The following is a 27,143-nucleotide window of genomic DNA, read 5'->3' as shown; positions in this document are numbered from 1 at the left end:
TTTGGTTTGAGGACTGACTGTAGTTTGCTAACCACTGTTTTAAAGGTTGGCCCTTTAGTCTTTATTGGCCAAGAGGGCACTTACTTTTTCTTAGTAGCCTCTTCCTTTCCCCATACTTCCTCCAAACATTTCTCCAGCAGGTAATTGTATTGCCAGGATCCTGCTGAAAGGCCAGAATGTTCTAACACAAGTTTTCTTTTGCTTCACTGGCTTTTCAAGTGGTTGAGAGCATGGGTGGGGGATACTTGTCAACAAGTGGGACCAGATGGGGAAATGTCAGATTGCCTTATACACCCCATTCCCATTATGGTTCTAAAATACAAGCCACAGCCAAAAGCCTGTAAGTTTCTTTCATTTGATGTTTCTCTCCAAGAGGAACATTTAATAGGGGCAAAAACCTTATTGTCAAAGGCCTATGCAGTCCAAATGAAAGCCAACCTCTTATGTTGACACAGCCGCCTGTCCACATGCCAGGTGTCCACAGCAGTAGTGATCTCTGTTAGGACAATGACAAGATGCCAGACGAGTTGAGAGGCCAAGGCCAGTGCAAGCCTGCAGAGCTGAAAGTCAGACTGAGGAATTACCAGTTGCTTTTCAAAATCTCCAACCTCATCTGCTGTAGGACAGTGAGAAAAACAGAGAGCAGTAGCACTTCTTGGTGACAGTGACTAGGAGTACAGATTCCAGAGTCTTTCACTGCATTTTATTTCTGTGTGCAGAAGTCTTCTTGTGTTTGTCTTTAAAACCTAATGTCTTCTGTTAGGGCATAGGGAAACCTGGGCTTCGTACTCTATGAAGCGCAGTTTGCCAGGTTAAGGGTATGCAGGTGCAAGGAACTAAAGGATGCTTTGGTATCTCAGTCGCTGGGCACGCCCTCCTCCCTCCACAGACAGGGGTCTCAGCTGCCGCCAGGTCATCGCTGCTACCTGCCTGAGGCTTCTCTCCAGCGAGCAAGGCCTGCAGATGCCCAATGCTATGATTAATGGAGGTCACACCAGCTGTTGTTACCAAAACCAGGGAAGACCTTTTTCTTGATGTTCTTTTTTTCTTTACTGCTGTGCATTTGCATTGAACTTGAAGTATCCAGGTGATCCCTGGTGAAGTACGAAGGTTGGCTTCACACATGTGCAGCTCTTCTCCCTGGAGCCCCCTCCGTTGTAGAAAAACAGTCCCTCCACAGTTGCTGTTTGCTTGGAAAACTCAGTGCCTTCAGCCTTTCTGGGCTCTTCCTGCATATTTCAGTATTTCTTGTTGGCTTCCCTGGAAATGACTTCAGTGAGGAAACTTGTGAGCTGGGGAGCTGTGGGTTGCATCACAGGCATTTGGTGGATTACAGTGTCGCTGGCTTCAGTCTTGCATGCATTCTTCAACAGCAGACATCCGCTTTGCTCTTTGCAAAGTGCTGATCGCCAAAGTGCTACATGACTTGTGTCAGAGAAAAGAAACAGGCATTTCAGATGCTCGGTGACCGATCTTGGCGGTTTACTTTAGCCTCTCCCATCATTACCTCCTGGGAATAAGATCTGCACTCAGAGTGCACTTCTTGGTCTGGAGCATTTCTTAAAGTGCTCTTTTTTTGTCTGTCTTCCATCTCAGTGCTGAAAATAAGTAGCCACCCCAGAAAAGGTAGACAAATTTGAGTGGACAGAGGGGACTGGAGGCACCGAGAGATGTAAACAGATGTTATGAATTCATTTGTCCATAGCTCCCCAAAAACACTGCTTTCAGCATCTGACCCTTTAATTGTAAAACAGCTACACCTGGTCCCAAAGCCACGTCTGCCCACCTTCCAGGGCCTGGCTCCCCTGTCCTTGTTGTACTTGACGCTAGTAGCATCCCTCCTACTGAGGCAGCTAAGGGAAGACCATTTCCTTTGGCATCTTTTCCTTCTGGCATATTCCAAAGCTTTCATTTTATGAGAGGAAATCTCTACTCAGAACTTCCCAGTCTCTCACCTCATGACAAGGAATCCTCATGTCCTCTCACCTTGGCCCTGTTTCAAATCACATTCCTAGGATTGGGAACTGAAGGCAAGAGGCATCGACAAGGGGGTGGGCAGGCTGTGAAGGGAAGGTCTGCTTTGCTCCTGGTGACCTTCCTGTTGGCTTGCAGGGCAGTGATACCTTTCCTCAAGGAAAAGGTGATGAGGTCAGTGTTTAGAAGGAATTTGTATGGCAGAGATTTTTTTTTAATTTATTTTTTTATTGAAGTATAGTTGATTCACAACGTTGTGTTAATTTCTGCTGTACAGCAAAGTGATTCATTTATACATATACATATATTCTTTTTCATATTCTTTTCCATTATGTTTTATCACAGGATATTGAATGTAGTTCCCTGTGCTATTACAGTAAGAACTCGTTGTTTATCAGTTCTATGTGTAATAATTTGCATCTGCTAACCCCAAACTCTCAGTCCTAATCCATCCCTCCCCCACCCCCCTCCCCCCTTGGCAACCACAAGTTTGTTCTCTATGTCTGTGAGTGTGTTTCTGTTTCATAGGTAGGTTCATTTGTGTCATATTTTAGATTCCACATGTAAGTGATATCATATGGTGTTTGTCTTTCTCTTTCTGACTTACTTCACTTAGTATGATACTCTCTAGTTGCATCCATGTTGCTGCAAATGGCACAGTTTTGTTCTTTTTTATGGCTGAGTAGTATTCCATTGTATACATGTACCACATCTTCTTGATCCATTCATCTGTGGATGGACATTTAGGTTGTTTCCTTGACTTGGCTATTGTGAATAGTGCTGCTATGAACATAGGGGTGCATGTATCTTTTCGAATTATAGTATTGTCCAGATATATGCCCAGGAGTGTGATTGCTAGATCATATGGTAGCTCTGTTTTTAGTTTTTTGAGGAAGCTCCCTACTGTTTTCCATAGTGGCTGCATCAATTTACATTCCCACCAACAGTGTAGCAGGGTTCCCTTTTCTCCACACCCTCTCCAGCATTTGTTACTTGTAGACTTTTTAATTATGGCTATTCTGAGTGGTGTGAGGTGGTACCTCCTTGTAGTTTTGATTTGAATTTCTCTAATAATTTGCTACGTTGAGCATCTTTGCACGTGCCTATTGGCCATCTGTATGTCTTCTTTGGAGAAATGTGTATTTAAGGTCTTCTGCCCATTTTTCGATTGGGTTATTTATTATTTGTTGTTGAGTTGTATGAGCTGTTTGTATATTTTGGAAATTAAGCCCTTGTCGGTCACATTATTTGCAAATATTTTCTCCCATTCCATATGTTGTCTTTTCATTTTGTTTATGGTTTCCTTTACTATACAAAAGCTTGTAAGTTTGATTAGGTCCCATTTGTGGTTTTTTTGTTTTTATTTCTATTGCCTTGGGAGACTGACCTAAGAAAACACTGGTATTATGATTTATGTCAGAGAATGTTTTGCCTATGATCTCTTCTAGGAGTTTTATGGTGTCATGTCTTATGTTTAAGTCTTTAAGCCATTTTGAGTTTATTTTTGTGTATGGTGTGAGGGTGTGTTGTAACTTCATTGATTTACATGCAGCTGTCCGCCTTTCCCAACACCACTTACTGAAGAGATTCTTCTTCCCAGCATATATTCTTGCCTCTTTTGTCGAAGATTCATTGACCGTAGGTGTGTGGGTTTATTTCTGGGCTCTCTGTTCTGTTCCACTGATGTATATGTCTGTTTTTGTGCCTATACCACACTGTGTTGATTACTGTAGCTTTGTAGTATTGTCTGAAGTCTGGGAGGGTTGTGCCTCCAGCTTTGCTCTTTTTCCTCAGGATTGCTTTGGCAATTCTGGGTCTTTTATGGTTCCATATAAATTTTAGGATTATTCTAGTTCTGTGAAAAATGTCATGGGTAATTTGATACTGTATTAAATCAGTGATGTATTTAATACAGGTGCATTAAATCTGTAGATTGCTTTAGATAGCATGGCCATTTTAACAATATTAATTCTTCCAATCCAAAAGCATGGGATATCTTTACATTTCTTTGAATCTTTAATTTCCTTTATTAATGTTTTATAGTTCTCAGCATATACATCTTTCACTTCCTTGGTCAACTTTATTCCTAAGTATTTTATTTGTGTGTCAGAGATTATTAATGAGGGCAATAAATAGTTCCCCTGTTGGACACTTATCTTTCTTTGAAAGAAGTCAAGATTTCTGAGGAGGACCACGTAAAGCAAAGAACACTGTGCAGTTAAAAGATAGGAATTCTGAAAGGTTTAAAACACACCGTTTTCCTAGTGGGGTCATTTGAGATGAAGAGGTACAGCTGTGGTGGCAAAGAGTCGTCCCCATTTGATCCCTTCTGTTTCTCCATGAGGCAGAACTCTTCACAGTGGCCTGTGCACTGGCTGCTGTGAGAAGGAAGGATGCTGAGATTCAGCTCAGACTCAGAATCCGAGGCTCACTTAGCATCATCTCCCCTTAATGATGCAAAAACTAGACATACAGACAAGGAGAATAAACTAGGAAGGAAGCTGAGAGGACAGCAACTCCCGTGCATTATTACCTTCATTTCAGTATTGACAAAATCTGTGTCCTGGTCTTGGGACCAGAAAATGCTATCCATAACAGTAAATTCCCAAAAGAAAGGGGTCATGGTCAGCTTTCCAGAAGTCCACATTTTCCTAAACTTTTCAGTAAGGAGTGTCTTCAACATTGCTTATGCCCTCACCATGACAATTCCTAGGGAACTGGTTTTCAGCGAGGTCGTTGAAGATGTTGTCAGTGTGGGCCGTCTGGAGCCCCTCAGTGCTTCCCTGTCCTGGCTGCCGGGCACTGGCTGGAACTCCTGTGGAGAACAGCTGTTCCAGGAAGCACGGTCTACCCGAGCATCTGCAGGTGCTGAGCCCTGGAAGGCACTCAGCAGCGTTCAGCTAGTCGAGCTCGAGCTGCATGCCCCATTAGCCCAGCAGGCAACCCCCCCACCCCCCCGCCCCCGGGGCAGGCCAGGTTGATGGTTTAGTGGGTGGGAGCCCCGAGTAAACAGAGGCATCCTGGAATGGACAGTTAGTGCCTTCTCTTCCCTTTGTTTTCTCCTGTCTTCCCACCCTTCTGCTCCTCCTTCTGGCCTGTTCACCCTGCCTAACAAAAAACCAAACTGAATAATCGACACAAATTCTTTCCTTCTAGGGGGACTGTGGGGATCTGGCATGGGTAGGGGCAATCAGGTGGGCTTGGGTCCCTTTAAAACAGATACAAGAGCAACTCTAGATGTAAGCCTTTATACGACCACATGTTCAAATTCTGCTTGCCTACATATTTTCCAACAAAAAGCTTATCCCATCAGATTCTTCCTTCAACTGCATTTGTTAGAATTATGAAAACCTGGCTTTTTTTTCTTCCCCTAAATACACCCCCTTTCCCCAATTCATTGAGTTTTAGATTTAGTTTAGCTGTATTGGCTCTCTGTTCCAAATTTTGGCCTCTGACTGAAAGCTGAAACTTTGCCTCCCTTTCTAAATTTGATTACAGATGAGTATCTCTGCTTCTAATTATGGTCTTAAGTAGAAAGAAGGTACACTTTCTCCTCTGCACAACCTATAGGGTTCTATAATTAACTGTGTTTAACTGGTGTTTCTATTTGAATATTTTTGTCCCTGCCCAAATGTTCAATGACAGACTACTGACATTTTGTAAAGTGTCCTGCTGTATAAATGTATGTGTGACTTGCAGAATTACACTTTTGCTGTGGAAGTTTTATATTCCAGTAAGGCCTCACCATAAGAATAACCCTCTTCCTTTATTCAAAAGAAGGTACAGCCTTTGGAGCTTAGAGCTGGGATTGTCTTGAGTTCACCCATTTTTACGATCGACTTTGGAAAAGTGATTCTTTCATCTAGAAAACAGACATAGTAGTATCTGCCTCACAGGGTTGTTACAAGTAGTGAATAACATACAGCAAGCTCCTAGCATAGTAAGCACTTATAAGTGCTAACCCTTCTTTACGCAGTGCTTTTCAAAGCGCCTGGTGAGTGACTATCACACACAGCTGGCCAGGTCTCTCCCAGAGAGGCTGATTCTAAACGTCTAGGTGAGGCCCGTGAATTTGCATTTCTAATAAGCTCCCAGGTGATGCTGAAGCTGCCCGTCCACAGACCAGACTTTTAAATGGCACCAACTTAAAAGATCACCCAGCTTTTTCAAACACATTCTTCTTATTTTCATGTCATCAAAAAACTCGTGAGCAGTATGCTGCTGGGTGCTGTGAAAGTCATTTACAAAGGAGTTTATAATGCAAAACAGATATTTAGATAAAAGCCATCTACTATTAAAGAATATAGCTTCAAGATGATTAAGCACTTACATCGTGTACCCACAAGAAGGAATGCATTTCGGGGTTGGTAAGTTAGTAAGAATGTGCACGTTTAAAGTTTTTTAGAAAACTCACCTTTTTAGGTACTCCAAACCTCTAGAACCAGTACCTTTCTCTCAACCTTTCTTAAAGAAGCAATTTAGATTAGAAGAGAAAGAAAAACTTAATAGTGTGTTTTAAGTACCGTTTCAGAAGCAAATTATTTACAACTTACAAAAGCCGAACATCTCAAGAAAATCAGAAGCTCAGGTACAACTAAGCCAGATGAGTGCTTTAAGCATTCTATCAGCTTTAGGTTAAATTGTGATGAAGCACTGAAAATATTAAAAATCAAAAAAGAGAACCAAAAGAAAAAAGAAGACTTCCAAAATATTGGTTTAATGTCTAATTCTGTAGTGAACACAAATACTGTCTGTGTAGTCGTGGATGATTCTGAAATTAAGATCCATTTACAGTTTGAGAAATAATTATTTGATAACACATAGCTGTCAGTACTTACAAAATGTCTTGTTATTTAGTTGCCATAACATCAGAGAAGCATGTTGTAGCCTTGACACATTGGCTAGACTTTTTAGGTGAAAGGGGGAAAGAAAGCTTACAGTAATTATATGAGTTATTTCCTAAGTTAATTCCTCAAAAGGACGTACTACATTTAATGGCAGTCCTTCCTACCAATCTTCATCAAAGTAATTGGAAACCGCTCACAGGGGTAGGGCTGTGGGCACCGTTTTAATAGCTGGATACATGATTTGTGCCCCTGCATGCATATATCATTTCATTGAGCACATGATTATGAAGTCAAGTTCACGGAACAGGGTTTCACTGCAACAGGAGATGTGGACACGGGTATGGAGTTAGTGTACTCCAGCTTTCAGCACACTGGCCCTGCTTTATTGACATTTGATCCACACTAATAATGTTGGCATGTGTCTCTTTTCTTCACTGTTGGCACAGCACAGACGTTCAGACAGGGCACTGGACTTTTTAGTTGATAAACGAAGACCACACAATTAGAATCTCTTTAGCGCTGTCCAGTGATTTGACACTTGGTTTGAGCAAGTATGTTCTTTGCAACACAAATCTCGTCTACTACCTACATTACCTTTTGTTATATGCAGATGGTGCAGGGTTTTTAAATAGTACAATACGAAAAATAGCGAATAGTTTTAAGTACTGAATCAGAGTAAAAATAAAAGGGTGGGGATTAGAAAAGTCAATGCCCAGCTAGTTGAAACAACAATAACAATCAGTGTCTATTTCTCTCCCCGTCAACTCTTTTAGCAAAATGCAGTGATCGTGTTTGGCTGCATTTTAATTCCTCTCCTCAACTTTTATGTCCACATGAAACTAATGAGCATTCCAGCTCTGCATAAAGTGAAGAGGCCGGGCTGGGAACCACTCAGCCAGATAGACAAAGCCTGTTTACATTCGGGCTTTGAAACACTTATTTGAATGGTGATTATGGATAGTTCTTCTGGGTACCTAGTTTATATTTAATTTTCGTTCCAAATGTGATTTTAAAATGATTGATAGCAATGGAATGATTTTCAAAGGTGGAGAGGAAAGGGTGTAAGGGAAGAAACATAGGGTCTGCTAATCCAGCACTCAAATAAATAACTGACCCATGAGTAATTAAAAGTTGGCTGAGGTTGTGGAAACAAGACTGCCCCTCATGTGATGGCAGCCTCAAGTCTCCTTTGTAGTTTTTGGACGTGAGGCCGTGAGCCAAATGTTCTGTCTAAACTGTTTGGGAATTGCTTTTCAGTTTGACACTCTTGGAAAGGTATTACGTGACAAGCTGTCGCTTCAGTGCCCTCAAATGGCACAACAGCCTCAACGAATTGGAACTGAAATTAGAACTGTTGGGCTAAGAAGTGGTTCTAGACCAATTTTCTGCCTCCATCCATTTCTATGTCACAATATTCACTTCAGTAACATCCCTCTGGCAGGAAGCACCATTTGAAAAGGTTCCTCCTTCCTTACCTCTGTGTCTCGTTTTCACCCAACACACACTTTCTGGGTTTTACATGAAGGACCCAGTAGGTAAGTCAATTGTGTTTATAATGACCCAACAATTTCTTCCTGGCCAAGTCCAGTTTCAAGCCACAAACTTGTGAAACAAGACCTATTGTGGTAGTGCGTGGATTGTAAGGTCTCCTGGATGTATGTACCATCCATAATCTATCGAGGATCATTTTCAGTGGGAAGACATTCATGTAAGGAGCCACTGTTTCCATCCCCGTTATCATGAGGGAAAGCTGCCAGATCTAATATGGTCCTCGTTGAAATGCCACACCCTTTGGTTCAGAAGTAACCTGTATACAGGTTATACAGGTTAGTAACCTGTATACAGGTTATACAGGTTAGTATACAGGTATACAGGTTAGTAACCTGTATACAGGTTACTGTATACAGGTATACAGGTATACAGTATACAGGTATACAGGAACCTGTATACAGGTATACAGGTTAGTATACAGATATTCTAAAAAAAGAAAAAGGCCTTCCTGTCCATATAAGGTATGAAAATCACTGCCTCCCATTAACCCCGTATGGAGATTAACAAAACATATTTGAATATTCCAAAGATCTGCCGTGTTCTCCAGTAAAGAGATCTGTTCAACTTTGACTCAGCCTTTTCTCAATTTTCTGACCATGGGACACTTGGAGAATGTTGCTAAATACTTTTTATTTTTCTTCTTTCAAGACCTCAGGAGTATGCAACAGGTGATTTTCCTGTTTATTGCTTTTCTCCAGGGAAAGCTGCCGAGTGTCAGCCATTTACCTAACACGGTCCCTAGTTACGTCCCCTAACCCTCCAGCTTCAGAATCCAGCTGGCATTTTAGAGGGAGCCTCAAACACATTGATAGAACACTTTAAAAAATCAGAATTGTAATGTATTAAGTTATAATGAGATTAGACTGGTTATTTTTGTTTTTAGAAGGGTGCATTTTCTCCCAATGGGAAGATGCACATGGAAGTTCAAATGATAACCACCAGTTTCCTTGGTGAACAGGAAAGTAAAGCAAGGAGAGGTGATTGTATGTCTTAAATAGCTGTCAACATCCACTTGTCATGACCTTTGTATTTGTCTGCACTGAAGGACAGATATGTCCCAGTAACTGGACGCGGTTGCTCCTAAGACAATGCTAGAGATGCTTTTCCCTCTCTGTTTGCCCCAACAAAAATAATAGATGTATATAATTTTAAGTACTTAAAATTTTTTTTTTCTCTTGCCCCATCTTTCATTTTCTACTTTCTGGGTCCCATCTCTATAGAAATCTTTTGGATATTTCTTCAGATAGTCAAATCTCTGTCACATGCCTATGTAAATAATATGCCTGTTTCTTCATATGCTAGCCTTATACATATCTATTTTATACATATCTATTGACATCTCTTGATTCTTGATTCGGATTCTCTTTATTTTTCTTTATATTTTGTATCCCTCAGGATTACTTCACAGAAAACAGAAGTAATTCCAGTGATTTCAAGCAGGAAGAGATTTCATATAGGGAATCAGGAACTTAGAAAATTATTAGAAGGGCTGGAAGGGCAGAATTTAGGCTGCAGTTCCAGGCATGACTCCCTGAACTGGATAAGATGAATGGGCATGGTTTTTCATTGAGGAGTAATTTACATACAATTCACTTTTTAATGTGAATAATAAGTTTTGACAAATATATATAGTTGCATAACCAGCCATTATTTTCAAGGTATAAAACAGTTCCTTCATTCCCAAAACTTCCACCATGCCCCTGCCTCCTACCTCCTAGCCCCTGACAGCCACTAATCTGTTTCTGTTTAAGTAGTATTTTCTAGAATGTCATATAAATTGAATCAGATAGTGCATGATCTGTTGTGTCTGACTTTTTCCACTTAGCTTAATGCCTTCAAAATTCATTCATGTTGTTGCAGTTATTAGCAGTTCAACAGTTTTTATTACTAGGTACTATTTCATTCTGTGAATATACCATAATTTGTTTACCCATTCACCAGTCGATGGACATCTGAATTGCTAACAGTTTTTGATGATTATGAATAAAGCTGCTGTGAGCCTTCATGTGGAGTTCTTTGTGTGGACGTATGTCTTCACTTCTCTTGGGTAAATGTCTGGCGGGGCGGGGGGGTATTGTTTCGTCATATGGTAAGAATTGTCAAACTGTTGCTCAGAGCAGCTGCACCATTTTGCGTTTCCATCAGCAGTGTAAGAGAGCTTCAGTTGCTCCACATCAACTCTTGGTACTACCAGGCTTGTGAGTAGCATCTTAGCCTAGGTTCCCTGATACCCACATCATTATCCCTCCCAGATTTGTTACTGTACAGCCAGCCCCATGCCTGTTTCCCTCCGGTAGAACAATGATATGCATATATTTGGATCTACTAATCGGTGATGCCCAGGATGAAGACAACCTCCAGTGTTGAGCTGAACATGCTGATAGATACAGAGAGATCACTCATCATGGTCTTGACGTGACACTCACTAGATTTTAAATAACATACAAAAACAGTGTTTTATGGTTCTCTCTCAGGCTTTTTGATCATTCCATGGAAGGATTTAAAAATTGGGAGTTCATGACCATTCATTGCTGGGGAGAACGAGCTGCTGGTGACTGGATCCTGGAAGTTTATGACACTCCCTCTCAGCTGAGGAACTTCAAGACTCCAGGTAGGAACTCCCTTTCTATAATTTGATTTATTGCACAGAAAAATGATGGAGTATGTTCTGGCCAAGGAATGTGTTTCACATTCATATATCAATTTTATCCTTTATCATATGATCCTGTGCTTTGAGTTGTCTTCCTGTACTCCAATTCTCAAGATCGCCATTAGAAAAGTAGTAATTTAAGGATACGAATTCAAGAATAAGTATTTAGATATAAGTACAAGATGAAACATGACAGCTATTCATTGATATTTCAGAATATATGGTCCATATCTCTAACCAGCTTCCCTTACTTTCTTTGTCAATAAACAAGCCAGCCTTGTCCACCTACAATGGGTAAATTGCATGGTCATAAGAGGAGACAAGTTCCCTTGACTATCTTTTTTCTGCATTTACTTTAAATTTAATTTTCAGTGCAGACAAGACATTGAGCCTGGCCTATGCCAGCTAAACTGGTTACCACTAAAGAGAATGCATGATAGCATTCTGCCCTTTGTGAGCCCAGGAGCTAAGTAAAGAGAAAACTGTCCTGATACGTAAAACATGGAAATGAATGATGTTAATAGAGTTCTTTTCAGGTGGTCTGACTCTGTTGCCGCACATGGCCTATTTCCCTCTTCTTGCTAACGTATGAACCTTGTTTGTAACATAAAATAAGGAAAAGTACAAATGCAGCATGAGATGGGAGATGGAACAGTATTTTTGCAGCAGCCTGTGTTGCCTGTGATGGAGCCCTAAGTAGTACTTGGCGCGGTAACAAGTGATCTGTTTGATAACTACCCCAGCCTCCCACCCAGCTGTGGACCCATCTTCCATCGTCTAATAAGTTTATGCTTCTCAATGCTCTGTCCAGTCCATCTGCAGAAGAACCAGGCTTGAGGGCAGTTTTAGGACTGACATCTAATTCTAAGTCCTCTCCTCATCACAGAATAATTTAACCCAACATTCTGTCATTAACTGTAAGGGTGTGATTCATTCGGATACCGTGGGTTGCATCGGGCCAAAGAAGCAAACAGCAGAACGCAGGCGTGAACCGTACATTTGCCGCTCTTTTGCCCACCAGTCAGGGAAAGTTACTCATTCTGAGAGATCCATTTTCTGCACACAGTTTAGCCATCTCTTTTCCCTTATTCTGTGATGTGGTTCATCTGTGTTGCCACAGTGGTCCCATAGTCAGGGAAATCAAAACCAGCATGGTGTCAAGGTCCCAATGAATCAGGATAAAAGTTTTGTGAAAGAGTATCTGGGTCCAACTCACTTCCAGCATGCACCATGGATGTAATGGTTGCCAAGGTTTTATTCAGAAATCAGATATTTGTCAATAAGGCAGAGTTGATAGAAAACATTCAAATAAACTAGACCCTGGTTTCTAGACAACCTTCACTTGTTCCTAATCTAGTTAGTTCCCAGGACCTTCCTCTCTCCTTCCCTCTTCTTTTCAGGCCAGGCTTACTGCTCATGCTATGGAGATGTGCTGTGTCATGGCGCTCAGGGGCAATGGCAGGCATGTGACTGGACTGGGCTGCCCTGACCAAAGGGCAGCTCCCAGGAGATCCATCAGCACGTGTCACTACAGGGCTGTTATATCTCAAGAGATCCCAGAGAAATAAACACTGTCCAAACGTGGCAGTTGTGTACCAACAGGGGTGCAGCCTAGGGTACAGACATAAGGGGTGCATTATCTATTGATAATTTAAGACAGTTATAAAAGTGACTCTTTGATAAAATGCTCCTCCCCACAAGCATAGACTGCCCCTAGGGGCATACTAATGGTAGACCTGGGGTGGTGTGCAAGCATGAGAGGCCAACATAAATCTCTCTGCCCTCAAGGAGTTCAGAGTCTATCCAGAGTTTACTGTGATTATCTGTGTTAAAAGCTCTCTGCAGTATTCTAGATCATGTAGAGTTGTCCATTTCGTATCACTGGCTTCTCCTTATACTGTTTAAATGTTTGCGTTTAACCCCAGTCACCTCCAGTCATCTTAGAGATGTTCTTTTGTGTCAGAAGAGAGATACCCTAATGCTATACAGCCTGGGGTCAGGAGGCTTTATTAGAAACACATGGTCTCCGGGTATCCGTTCTTCAACCAACCTTTCAGTTCGGAATTAGACACAACTTTGAAAAGGGACTTTTACTTTTCTCTGTGTGGTTGTGTGTTTCTGTCATTGTTCCTATGGTGTACAGTCCTCTAATTAAATGAGGGGTTTCTTTAGTAAGCTACTCGAAATTCAGTTGGAGACATAGAATCTTCTAGCCCAATTAAATGGTAGAATCATTCCCAAGTATGGAGGTTCCCGGCTCTAAACTGAGTTTATATTTGTATATTATTTCTTCCCATTTGCTTATTATTAAAACACATACTAAGGATTTTTGGAGGCATTTTTGTTGTTTTTGTTTCATTGCATATTAAATCTATCTTGGGTTTTCTATCTTGGGCAGATTGCATCTAAGTGTTAGCAAGTAGAATGGATTTTTTCTCATTCTGCATTTACACTGCTATTTTTCACAAGATGTTGCAGGATCTATTGCAAAGTCTGCTATAGAATTTAGCAAATGGAAAAGTGATAGGGGAGGGAAAAAGTGACGGCCCAAATATGGCAGCGTTTGATGTGAATTGTGGCAGAGATCCTAAGGAAATAAAATTACATAATAAGTGAAAAATAAAGAGAGAAACTGCCCAGCGGGCTTATGATGTACTTCAGAAATGGCACCAAGGGAAATAATCAGTTATGAGTCAACACTCTTTAAACATTTACAAGGGTACACTTTTAGATAAAATCATCTTAAGTTAAATGGACCAGGTTTTAGAGTAACTGACATAGTGTCCTTGTATTATGTGTTCCATGTGTGCACTTGAGAGATGCCATATGGAAAATAGGTTCTCTTTTGCATTGCTACCTAACGGCAGTCAGATTGGTCATTAATTTCAGGTAGTCATTCATTTCTTGACACTACTTGAAATTTTGAGACTGAACAACACCCTAATTATGAATAGGATAGCCATTAACAAGTGAGTCCAAAGAAAACCTGGCAGAGGTCAAACCAAATATAAACCAGTGTGCTGGCCCAATGCAGATGTCAGAAAACAATGAATGTGGCCCAGAATATGTTCATTTTTAAACTTCAAGTTCCTAAACTCCTAGAAATGGCAAGGAAGGCAGAATTATATAATAGTTTAAGAATGTAAGATTTGGATACATAATTTTTTTTAATTGAAGGATAATTGAAATATTAGTTTCAGGTGTACAACTGTATGATTTGATATTTGTATGTATTGTGAAATGATCACCACAGTAAGTCTAGTTAACATCCATCACCTCACATAGTTACAAAATTTTTTTTCTTGTGATGAGAATTTTTAAGATACACTGTTTTAACAACTTTGAAATATACAGTACAGTACTATTAACTATACTCACCATGCTGTACATTACATCCTCAGGACTTATATGTTTTTTAACTGGAACTTTGTATCTTTTGACCCCCTTCACCTATTTCACCCACCCCTACCTACCCCCTGCCTTTGGCAACCACCAGTCTGTTCTGTGTATCTATGATTTCTGTCTTTTACTTTTTGTATTTTATTTTTTTAAGACTTCACATGTAAGTGAGATCATACAGTATTTGTCTTTTTCTGTCTGAATTCAACTTAGGAAGGTCCATCCATGTTTTCACACAAGGCAAGATTCCCTTTTTGTGGCCCAGTAATATTGTACGTGTGTGTGTGTGTGTGTGTGTGTGTGTGTGTGTGTGTGTGTGTGTGTGTGTACACATGTATATACACATATATTTTCTTTACCCATTCATCCGTCAGTCGACATTTGGGTTGCTTCCTTGTTTTGGCTATTGTAAATAATGCTGCAGTGAACATGTGGGTACATGTAACTTTAAGAGTTAGTGTTTTTGTTTTGTTTTTCAGATAGATACCCAGAAGTAGAATTGCTGGATCATATGGTAGTTCTATTTTTAATTTTTTGAGGAACCTCCCTACTGTTTTCTATAGTGGCTGCACCAATTTACATTCCCCCCAACAGTGCACAAGGGTTCCCTTTTCTCCACATCCTCACCAATATTTGTTTTTTCAATAATAGTCATTCTAACAGGTGTAAGGTAATAGCTCATTGTGGTTTTGATTTGCATTTCCCTGATGATTAGTGATGCTGAGTGCCTTTTCATGTTGGCCATCTGTATGTATTCATTTGAAAAATGTTTATTTAGATCCTCTGCCCATGTTTTAATCAGATTATTTTTCTGCTATTGAGTTGTATGAGATCTTTACATATTTTGGATATTAACCCCTTACCAGATATATGATTTGCAAATAGTTTCCATAGGTTACCTTTTCATTTAGTTGATGGTTTCCTTTGCTGTGCAGAAGCTCTATAGTTTGATGTAGTCCCACTTATTTATTTTTGCATTTGTTCCCTTTGCTTTTGTTGTCAAATACAAAAAATCATTCCCAAGATCAGTGTCAAGGAGTTTACCACCTAGGTTTTCTTCTAGAGGTTTTATGGTTTCGGGTCTTACATTCAAATCTTTAAGCCATTATGAGTTAGTTTTTTGTGTATGGTGTTAGATAGTGGTCCAGTTTTTCTAACACCATTTATTGAAGACTGCCTTTTCCCCATTGTATATTCTTGGCTCCTTTGTCATAAATCAATTGACTCTATATGTGTGGGTTTATTTCTGGGTTTGCTATTCTGTTTCATTTATTTATGTGTCTGTTTTTATGTCAATACCATACTGTTTCGATTATTATAGCTTTGTAGTATAGTTTGAAATCATAGCACGTGATACCTCCAGATTTGTTCTTCTTCCTCAAGATTGCTTTGGCTATTTGGGGTGTTTTGTGGGTCCATAAAAATTTTAGGCTTGTTTGTTCTATTTCTGTGAAAAATGCCTTTGGAATTTTCCTAGGGATTACATTGAATCTGTAGATTGCTTTGGGTAGTATGAACATCTTTACAATATTCTTCTAATTTATGAGCATGGAATATCTTTCCATTTATTTGTGTCTTCAATTTATTTCATCAATTTCTTATAGTTTTCAGTGCACAGATCTCTCACTTTCTTGGTTAAATTTATTCCTAAGTATTTTATTCTTTTGATGCAGTTGTAAATAGGATTGCTTTCTTAATTTCTCTGATAGTTCATCATTATTGTAAAGAAATGCAACAGATTTTTGTATACTGATTTTGTATCTTGAAACTTTTCTGAATTTGTTGCTTAGTTCTAAGTTTTTTGGTGGAGTCTATATATAATAGTAACAGTTTTACCTCTTCCTTTCCAACTTGGATGCCTTTTCTTTTTCCTGCCTACATCCTTGTTCCTGATTTGTTATGTTGATATATGTTCCCTCTATAACCACTTTGTTGAGAGTCTTTATCATAAATGGACATTGGATTTTGTCAATGCTTTTTTGCATCTATTGAGATAATTGTGTGAGTTTTATCCTTCATTTTGTTACTGTGTCAAATCATATTGATTTACATATGTTGAAACATCCTTTCATCCCTGGAATAAATCCCATTTGATCATGATGTGTGATCCTTTTAATGTATTGTTGTATTCAGTTTGTTAACATTTTGTCGAGGATTTTTGCATCTATGTTTATCAGGGATTTTCTTTTCTTGTGGAAACCTTGTCTGGTTTTGATATCAGGGTAATACTGGCCTCATAAAATGAGTTTGGAAGTATTCCTTCCTATTCTATTTCTTGGAAGAGCTTGAGAAGGATTGGTATTAATTCTTCTTTAACTGTTTGGTAGAATTCACCAGTGAAGGTGTCTAATCCTGGACATTCCTTTGTTGGGAAGTTTTTGATTATTGATCCTTATAGTAATTGGTCTGTTCAGATCTTCAATTTCTTCATGATTCAGTCTTGGTAGAGTGTATGCTTCTAGGAATTTATCCATTTCTTATAGGTCCTCCAATTTGTTGGGTATAATTGCTGATAGTAGCCTTTTATGATCCTTTGTAATTCTATGGTATCAGTTAAAATGTCTCCTCTTTCATTTCTGATTTTGAGTCCTCTCTCTTCTTCTTGGTGAGGCTACCTAAAGGTTTGTCAATTTTGTTCAGAGTCCTAGGGGATCCATGAGCCTAAGCCACACTGGCCACCAGAGCCAGCAACCTAGAGGTATCCCCTAGGTGCCAGCTGAGAGTACAAGCTCCTTTCTTGTTCATACCAGCAAGCTGGAGCAGGCCAAGGGAGAACCAGATGGCTCCAGTGAGCCTCCATGTTTGGACAGTATTCAGTAGGCCCTTTTCTATATGTTAAATTAGATGCCTGACCCTCGGCCAGTGCTTTAAGATAAGCAAATAAGCCTTTTTCATGGAAAGTCTGGGTGCTTTTCAGTCGGCTGCCTCTGCACGGCACCCTGGAGTGAGAGTCCACGCAGGTGAGCTCTTTAAGAACTGCTCAGTTCACTACAGTCTTATGGGTCTTGTGGACCCAAGGCCCTTTGGGTTTCAAAGCTACATGGTTTGGGGGCTCATCTCTCAGGTGTAGGTCTTAAAAGTTTTGGTACCCAATGTGGTGCTCAAACCTTTCACTCCTCGGGGAGAAGCTGGGGGTTTTTGAGTCCCCTCTCGATTGTGGGTTGTAGCACTGGGGGGTGGGGTTTATGGTAAGATGCATCTAAGCCTCTCCTACCCATTTTGATCTGGGGTTTTCTTGTTTGCCTGATGCGTAGGAGCCACTCAGTTAGTTTGGGGGTTTTTTTCCAGAGGAAATTGTTCCATATGTGGCTACAGATTCAGCAAGTTTATGGAAAGCAGTGAATTCAGGATCTTCCTATATTACCATCTTAAATCAGAACCCCCAGATAGATTTTGGTATCAGTCTGTCCTCCTACTGCCCTTGGGAAAGTTACCAACCTCTGTGCCTCAGTTTCCTCATCTACATATTGGGAATACAAGTACCTATTTCCCAGTTGTTGAGACCACTGAATGGAATAAAACTTATTTAGTGTATAGTAAGCACTTATAGAAAATAAGCATCAATTTGATGGTGATTATAGTTGCTGATAGATGAATTAGCAGACACCTGAAATTCATCCCTCTCTGGGCTGTGACAGAGCCCAACCCTAACCTTGCCTGGATTCCCTGTATTAGGCCAAGGTGAGGAGGAGATCTAAGGTGGGGGGAGGGATATCCTACCTTCCTGCCAGCATATTTCCACGTTTTTAATGGTTTTGTCTTAATAACTTTTATTTAAGATTCATATAAAAAAAAGAACCAAATTAAGCTTAATGGCCAGGAGACAGTTGTTTTCTGTTTGTTTACTTTTTGCATTAAAGACTTTAGTTTTATAAAGCTAAGAAATAAATTTATAAATAAGGATTAACTAAAGCAAATGTTCCTTGAAAGCCTACATCCAAAGGAGGTAAAACACTTCCCTCACATCTCCAAGCACCCTTGACCAGAAAATGCTCTATGACAGCACTGCCTAGGAGAACATTCTGCCAGTGGTAGAAATGTTTCCTGTATCTGTGCTGTTCATCGTAGCGGCCACTAGCCACATATGGCTACTGAGTACTTGAAATGTGGTCTAACTGAGGAACTGAAGTTTTAAATTTTAGTTAATTTAAACGGAAACATCCAAATGGATCTAGTGGCTATCATTGGCCAGCACGTGTCTACAGGATAATGTAGTGATGTATTCTTAACATTTCAGGTGGAACAAAGTAGTTGTTTTCATCTTTTTTTGATAAACAAACAAGTCAGATAATGCCAACAGTTTTTTTTAATTTATGTAAGACCTTTATACCTAGAAAAAGAAGGCCTTCTGCAAAATCCTGGGATTCTCTTAAATATCCATAATTTGAAACTCAGCCCTTGATCCAGAAATCTGAGATGTGTTTGTTTCTCACACACACACAAAATGCTGATTCAATTAAGGTGTATCCTACGTTTGGTGCTCAGTAAATACGTGGTATGTTAATTATTAAATAGTTAACTCTGCAAGCGTTGGAAAATGCGTTTCTAGGCCTGTATCTGATGCAGTGATTCATATGAATCTGTTTCCCACAATTCTCCTACTCTTGCTTTTTCCTCAGTGAGAAGGAATTAAAGAAATTATAAAGCTGAAGAGGGAATGTTTGGTCATGATATGCTTTCATTGTTTCCCAAGGTAAATTGAAAGAATGGTCTTTGGTCCTCTATGGCACCTCTGTGCAGCCATACTCACCCACCAATGAGTTTCCTAAAGTGGAACGTGTCCGGTATAGCCGCGTTGAAGACCCCACTGATGACTATGGGACAGAGGATTATGCAGGTGAGCTGGCTTCCAATGGGGAGGCAGGCTAAGGAAAGAAAACTCATGCATCATTCCCCCAAAGAGATAAACCTCAACTCATATTCTGAGAGATTTTATTCCATCTTCCTTTCTATCCCTTAGATATTGGTATGTGTACATTCAAGTATTCAAATATTCATGTTTTTTTCTTCAAAGCTAAAATCACACTGTATATAGAACATTCATATTCTTTTTTTTCCATTAAAGGTATCATTAAGAGCATATTTCCCTGTTGTCAAGTATCCTTAGAACACATATTTAAAAGGCAGCATAATAGTCCATCCTGTTGTAATATATTTAATCCATAACCTGGGATGTGTAGTTTGCTTAGAGTTTTATACTATTTTAAATAAGGTTTCAATGAATACCATTATCAGTTTTTGACTATATCTTTGACTATGTCTTTAAAATAGAGTTCTAAGAATTACTGCATCAAAGGGAATCATCAGTTTTAGGGCTTGGATATGATTTGTCTTGTTGCTTTCCAGACAAGATATACCAGTCTGCACTGTGACCACTGTGTGAGTGTTTACTACACTCATTCCTGCCAGCATTGAGTGGAAAGGAAAAAGTAAAAAAGAAAGAAAAGAACATGTTTAAATTTTTATAGCTTTGATTGCTAGTAAATCTAAACATTTTTTCCTTTGTGTTCTCTGAATGAAATATGTCTTTTACTCACTGTTCTATTCAAAGTGGTAGCAATTTTCTTATTTATAAAAACTCTTTGTATGTTATTGACTCTCTCATTGTCTCATATTCGCTGAAAACATTTTCTCTGTTATCACTTGCTTCCGAAACGTACTTTTTGTTTTGTGTTGTTTTGAGAGAAAAAGAAAATTGGAGAGCAGAGTTTATCGTTTCAGATAACATTTGTAATTTCTTTTTTACAGAATGTTTCCTCTTTAAAATCGGCTAAATATTCACATGGATTATTTTTTTGTAATCTTTGATTTTTAATATATATTGTGAAGTGAAGTTCTGTCTTTATTTTCCAAACAGACTAACATCAATAGCTGAGTTGCCATCCTTTCTTTTATTAGTTTAGGATGTTTCCTTTATAACAGTATGGTAAGTTCTTATACCAGGTCTCTTCTGGTACCATCTTTTCCGATTTACCAATCTAATAATTCTTGATCCAGTAGCACCCACACTGTATTTTAATATCTGTTGAACGTCTACTTGTTGTTCTCATAGCAATTCTTAAATCCCCCTTTAAAAATCTCATTGAAATTTAGTTTGAATTTACATGCAATCTCATGGGAAGAACTGTTTTTACAATATAGAGTCTTTCCATCCAAAACATAGACCGTATCCCATTTTACTGAAATCTTTTAATTTTATGTAGTGTTATTCTTGTTAGTGTTATTTCTAAGTATTTTAGGTCTTGTTGCTACTGTAGTGGAAAATATTCCATATTTTCTAACTATTATATGCTGGTATCAGGGATATCTGTTGGCTATTGTGTGTTTATCTTACATCTGGCCATTTTGCTTAACTTTATTAATTTGTATGTTTTAGAGTTGATTTTCTGGGGCAGTTAGGTACTGTAGCCATATCATCTGCAAATTATTTTTTCTCTTTCCCAGTGTATTTCTGATTCCTGTCTTGTTGCATTGGCTACCACTTCCAGCAGCATTCAGTTCTTCTGGGATATCATATATAACACTTAATGAACAAAGCTTCTCCCAATGGAGAACTGTTCATAAATAGCAGTTTAACATACCTTTAGACAGGAACTTTTTTTTTTTCTTACAGCTCAGCTCTCTAAGATTCTTTTTCATTAATCACTTTAACAGAGTATTTTAAATAAATATGCATTTGGTTCCTTTTATTCTAAATAGGTGGTATCCCTGTGTCAATAATAAGTTTGGAGAATTCAGACCAATTGAGCTAACCAGAACTAGATTGTGTTCAGTTTTTGTCTTATTTTGCTTTGAGCTTATAACATTACTACTGATGTTATAACCAGCAAACCATTTTGTCTTCTCTGATAGGAGAAAGTATATCTAAAAACATAAATGGAGTATAATAGTAATATATTACTATGTGCCTTATGGTATGTTTCCAATTCAAATTTTGGTAATGTTAAAATTCTGAACAGTTATATATCTTTGTGGTTTTTCTCACTACATCTCCAAAATGTCCACATTGGTGCTTCTGAGAGAACAAAGACAATTATTTCATTATTACCCAGAAACCTAAAATGCTAAATTGCATCTGGGACAGTTTAAGGTTATGAAAGAAACAGCACAGCATGTGAACTTGCCATACACAGCTCTTTGGCACATATCAAGAATAAGTGGTTTGGGTGGTTTTAATTGTAGAAATCATCCAGTGAAAATTTAGGGCCACCCATGATTCCTTTTCTTTGGAGCTGTGATTTTCACCTTCATTAAGAAGTCAGCCTCTCTAGAAGCACAGATGGCATTATCATAACCAGATCTCTGTACTGTTTCATTGAATTCCAGGGACTGTGGGACCCACAGCCGGGTGCACTTCAACTCTTACACAGCAGAGACACTCTCTCCTCATGTACCATAGCAGTCAGCTAAAATGTTCCAAGTTGCACTAGCTGTGGAATTTAAAGATCAGTTTTAAGGCTTTTGGGAAAATAATAGAGATAAACAGTGCTGTCAAATGACTCATGATTAATCAGAAATATACTTCAAGTCTGCAGCATTTTGAAATAACTCACTCATTTCCATTCAGATCCAAAGGTCATGATTTACTACCCGTAAGTAGGAGACCTGGACTAAGAATGAGAAGCAGGACCTCTGTTGATCCCAGCTCTCCTAGCCATATGATACTGGACAAGCCACTGTAACTCTTGGAAAATCGTTTTTATCTGTCAAATGACGGTGTTTGACTACTAGATTTTTCTCTAAGTCATTCCTCCCCACTTCTACCATTTTACGTTTCAATTCAGTAACTGTAGAACATAGTCCTACAATGACTAAAGGAGACCAAGTTTCAACAAAAGTAAGTCCTTTTTATTAAAAATAAGTATGGCTTAAGACATTTGGCTCAAGACATTTCTAGTACCCTTGACTTACTTTTTGTGCATTTCATGCACCATGTTTATTGCTAGTTAAAATCATATGAGTTTTCAATGGGAAAGAGCTTCAAGATTATATGAGACCAAATCTCTCAAAATATGGAAAACAAGAAAAAAGGGAGTTAGTCAAACAAGCAAAATATCTATAACTAGCCCATGTCATTAGAAAACTTTTCATCAATCACAAAGTAGCTCCATCTTTCTGGCATTTTTTTTTTTCCTGCCTGTGCAAAGAATACACAGCAAGAGAGAGATTAGGAACCTTCATCCCAGGTTTGGAATTCTTTAAGCTTGCTTGCATCTTTAAAATGTGTGTGTAGTTTTCTTTTGTTGAGCCGCCCATTGGCCTATGGGTAGGATGCAATTTTAAATCTATTATCTGTACCTGAAGTACCTGCTTTGTAATCCAAAATGAGATGCGGATAAAATTGTGCCAGATGCCATAATGACGTTTCTTGCTGGCTCCAGCATCTCAGAGGTACTCAGTGGCTTTAACGACCTTGGATGAGAGAGACAATCTGGTCAGGGCATTGAATAACAACCCTTTTTTCCTTTCTGTCAACAGCTTAAATTCTCATTTTTCTATCCGACATTTTTATCATTATGCATATTTAATTGCAATCAGTTTTTTTCTAGTTGCTGCAATGGCATTGTTCTTTTGAGTTCTGAATTATTGTCTTCTCCCACAAGGCAACCATATGTGTGCTTTGAAGACCAGGCCCTGACTAGGATTTACATGCTTGATACTTAGGTAATTCAGGTTTTCCCCAAAAAAGTCAAGAGTTCACTCTGGGCTTACAGCCACATTGAACATTACTCCACCTCACTGCATTAGAAACTCTTAAAGAAAACTCTCACTGCCTAAGGGAGAAAAATACCTATTTATAATTCAAGGTAAAGCTTACCTGCTTTAAAATCATTTTTTCCAAGTGTTGTTCTGATTTCTTTTGGCAGGTCCCTGTGACCCTGAGTGCAGTGAGGTAGGCTGTGATGGGCCAGGACCGGACCACTGCAATGACTGTTTGCACTACTACTATAAGCTGAAAAACAACACCAGGTAAGAGAGAAGCCACATCAGACCCCCTGAAGCACTCCCCCTGGTGTTCCTGGGAGCTCCCACAGGGTCACCACAGGCAGTGTGTTCCATGTTCTCCCACCAGGACCAAAGCCCAGAAGAGACGCTGCTGCCCCCGCCCCCCCCCCCGACCCCATCCCATCATTCAGAACGGTGAAACTGACACTGAATTACAGAACATCAAATGGACCTGTAGGCTAGGAAACTGCAAACGCCTTTCCTCACATTTCAAAGGATGATGGGGAGGGACTAGCTATGCACATGCCTGGTCTTCCCCTCTAGACCTTTCTATCCTGTTGATGTTTGATGCCACAGCTGCATTTGCCCTTCAGGAAAATGCCAGTACACAAGCCAAATGGATGCTTGCCCGAATTCCCCAAAGTGTAAGCCCTTCATGTGGCAAAGCTGCTGGTCCCTGCACGTTCTCACTACTCCACTCTGGGCACTGAGGCGGGCCTGCTTGGACCCTGTGCTTCTGAGCCCCTGGCTTCTGACTCAAGCAGATATGTACCCACAGGGAGGGCCAGGGAACAGTGACTGCCCATCAGAGGCTGTGCTCTTCCAGGCGTGTCTCTCACACCCCTACCACCTCCCCCTCCTCTTTCAGGAGGAAACTCACAGGGAGCCAACTTGCAGTGCAGCCATACTCCAGCCACCCAGGCGTGGTCCTGTCCTCTCACATCCATGCTGGAATTTCAATTCCTTAAAGCGAATATAAAATTAAATTTTTTAAATGTCTAAAAAAAATTTTTTTAATTAAAAAGAATAAATTCCTTAAAGGGAAAGCCCCTTGGCTACCTCAGCCCCTCTCTTTAGCTCCTAGACTTAGCAAATGCCTGATGTTTAATTGGTACTCAGTAAGTACTTGTTAAATGAATACATAAAGCCCAGACCTTCAGTTATGGGCAAGCAAGGTAGTCATTTTTTTATCATAAACAACATAAATTTAAATTTTTTTTTTTTTTTTTTTTTTTGGCCACACCGCACAGCTTGCAGGATCTCAGTTCCCCAACCAGGGACTGAACCCAGGCCACAGCAGTGAAAGCCTGGAATCCTAACCACTAGGGAACTCCCTAAATATATTTATATTAATTTAGACAGTAGCATACAACCACCATCACCCTCACCACCCATACACACAGGATTCATATGACAAACACAACAATAGAAGTAACCCCTTATTAGGGCCTTTTTGCATAAAATCATGGTTTGCACATGTTTTCCCTTCAACCCAACAGCACAACCTTCTTGTCGAGACTCAGTTTCTAACCATCATCCCCTTTAAAGAGCTAGACCCGAACTGGAAGATGGTTTGGACCAAGACATGCCTTACTTGGCAGACTTGGTATTATGTAACTTCAGTGCTACGTCAGCACCCTACATAGGAGAAGGCTTTAACCAACAGAATTTGGCCCTTTGGATGTGGTGTTACCATCATGGTTAAAAAGGATTTTGAGAGTGAGGACAGCTATGTGCTCAGCACCTCGCTCACTCAGGACTGAATCTCTGGTGACACTGCCCTTCTTTCTTATCATTCCACAACGCAGGATCTGTGTCTCCAGCTGCCCCTCTGGCCACTACCACGCTGACAAGAAGCGATGCAGAAAGTGTGCCCCCAACTGCGAGTCCTGCTTTGGGAGCCACGGGGACCAGTGCCTGTCCTGTAAATATGGATACTTCCTGAATGAGGACACGAACAGTTGTGTCACTCACTGCCCTGATGGATCGTATCAGGACACCAGTGAGTCGATTCCAAAATTTGGTTTTTAGAGAGGAAATGTAAGGTTTTCACTTGATTGATCTTGGGAGGGATAGTCCTCCTCCATGAAATCTGGGCCTTAACATCAAACAGGATCTAGGCTGTTTCTAAGAGAACACTTTACAATTGTTTTGTGAAAATGAATTTGTAGAAAAATTTGCAAAAAAATAATTTATGTAAAAATGCCTATAACTAACTGAATCTGGGGATGAGCCCGAGGACCCCTTGAAGCAGTGACTTGCTAGGAGGACCCACAAGACTCAGTATATCATTGTACTCGTGAACTCACAATTATGACTTATTAATTACAGTAAAAGGATAACAGAGTAAAATCAGCAAAGGGAAAAGGCACATGGGACAAAGTCTGGAGGAAACCAGGTGCAAGTTTTCAAGCGTTTTCATCCAATGGAGTGACACAGGATACGTTTCATTCCCCCAGCAACAATTTGTGACAACATGTATGAAATGTCTCCATCTACCAGGGAACCTCCCTGGAGTCTCAGGACCCGGGGTTGTTATTGGGGTCTGGTTATGAAGGCACCCTGTACCTGGCACATACCAAAATTCCAGACTCCTAGAAGGAAAGCTGGTATTCAACGCAAACCATATTGTTTGTACAAACTGTTTAGGCTCCATGAGCCACTCTTATCAGGGTGGTGGGAAACTTCATAAAATCCAACTTCCCAGATGTCAGCCATGGGCCAACCTTATAAGGATAGCAGCCAGGCCTGCTCTTTTCTGCGCACTACGCAAAGGAAGCAGGCCCCTATATGATATCGACAAGGTTAAAAATGAGACTTTCATGTAAATAGAGAATGAAAATATGTCAGTGACTTACCTAACCCATTAACGAGGAAACCTACAAGGTGATAAGCGGGTTTAAAGACTATCAGGTATCTTAGTCCACCAGGAAAGGCAAAATGAGTTAGAGACAGAACTGAATAATATCCTGCATGGCAATACAGTTAGAATTTGGGGGGGTTATTTTTTCAAATGGACAGAAATCATTTGGAACTTTATCAAACAGAAATCTGTAAATTAGCATGTGGCTTCACAGAATGTGGGCTCCAATCAAATGTCATTAGTGAACAAAGGTACATTGCCTGGAGAATGCCATAATCCTTGGGTACACCTCTTTTTGACAGTGTTCTGGTATGGCCCTGACAAGGGCTGCAGGTATCTTTTGCTGTATTTCTGAGCTCTGGATAATTTGAACAAGAGATTTTAAAAAAAAAAAACAAACAGGAAAGAATTTTGAAGTGGATACTTTTGCTACTTAACAAGTCAAATTCACTCTTCATTCAAAAGCAGGCTTTTCTCTATGAGGGAGATGGGGCTCTTGGCTTACCCTTTAGAGCAATGGGGATGGGTTCCCCAGTAGTTTTTATTTTCCCCAAAATTTGGAACATAAGCTGCAATGTGACGAAGAAAGGGAAAAATGAGAATGGGGAGGGGACATAAGGGATCAGAAATAAGTAGTATTCCTTAAAGAAAAAATTCAAAATTCAATCAGGAAGGCTGAGCCCTGGAAAAGATGCCAGGAGAGGTCACAAGCCACCACCACCCTCCCGGACCCCAGGAGTGGTCATGAGCTGCCTAAGCCACCATGGTGTACTCCGGGGGCACACCTGAGCTGCCACCACCACCACCAAGAACCCCAGGAATGGCACCAGCCATCACATCTGCATACCCCATATTAAGGGGTTAATGATCAGCACATGCTGAGGAAAGAGGCAACAGGCATCTCTACTAAAAACAGCCCTCGCACCAAATATATTAAACCCACACAAGCTACACAGGGATGCCCCCACATATAAATAGCCCTCCAAGACCACAGTAGATAATTGTTTCTCCTAAACTCACAGAGTAAGAGAAATATAAGTAAAATAAAGTAGGGAAGGAACCATTCCCAGTTAAAAGACCAAGAGAATTCCCCTGAAAGAACAAACAATGAAACAGACTTCTTCAGTCTGAT

At 39.9% G+C, this 27,143-nt stretch overlaps 1 protein-coding gene across 1 annotated transcript in view; it reads left to right on the top strand.

Moving 5' to 3' along the window:
- PCSK5 (proprotein convertase subtilisin/kexin type 5) overlaps window positions 1-27,143 on the top strand; it is a 317,195-nt gene that overhangs the window by 269,571 nt on the left and 20,481 nt on the right. The window contains exons 13-16 of the mRNA XM_067744135.1: window positions 10,847-10,983; window positions 19,115-19,258; window positions 23,289-23,391; window positions 24,957-25,150. Coding sequence (XP_067600236.1) covers window positions 10,847-10,983; window positions 19,115-19,258; window positions 23,289-23,391; window positions 24,957-25,150 — 578 coding nt within the window. The remainder of the gene's footprint in view (window positions 1-10,846; window positions 10,984-19,114; window positions 19,259-23,288; window positions 23,392-24,956; window positions 25,151-27,143) is intronic.

This window comes from Pseudorca crassidens, chromosome 7 (assembly GCF_039906515.1).
Source record: "Pseudorca crassidens isolate mPseCra1 chromosome 7, mPseCra1.hap1, whole genome shotgun sequence".
In the NCBI taxonomy this organism is placed as follows: domain Eukaryota; kingdom Metazoa; phylum Chordata; class Mammalia; order Artiodactyla; family Delphinidae; genus Pseudorca; species Pseudorca crassidens.
Note: the sequence above shows the minus strand (reverse complement) of the source record. Positions and strands in the feature narration are given on the sequence as shown.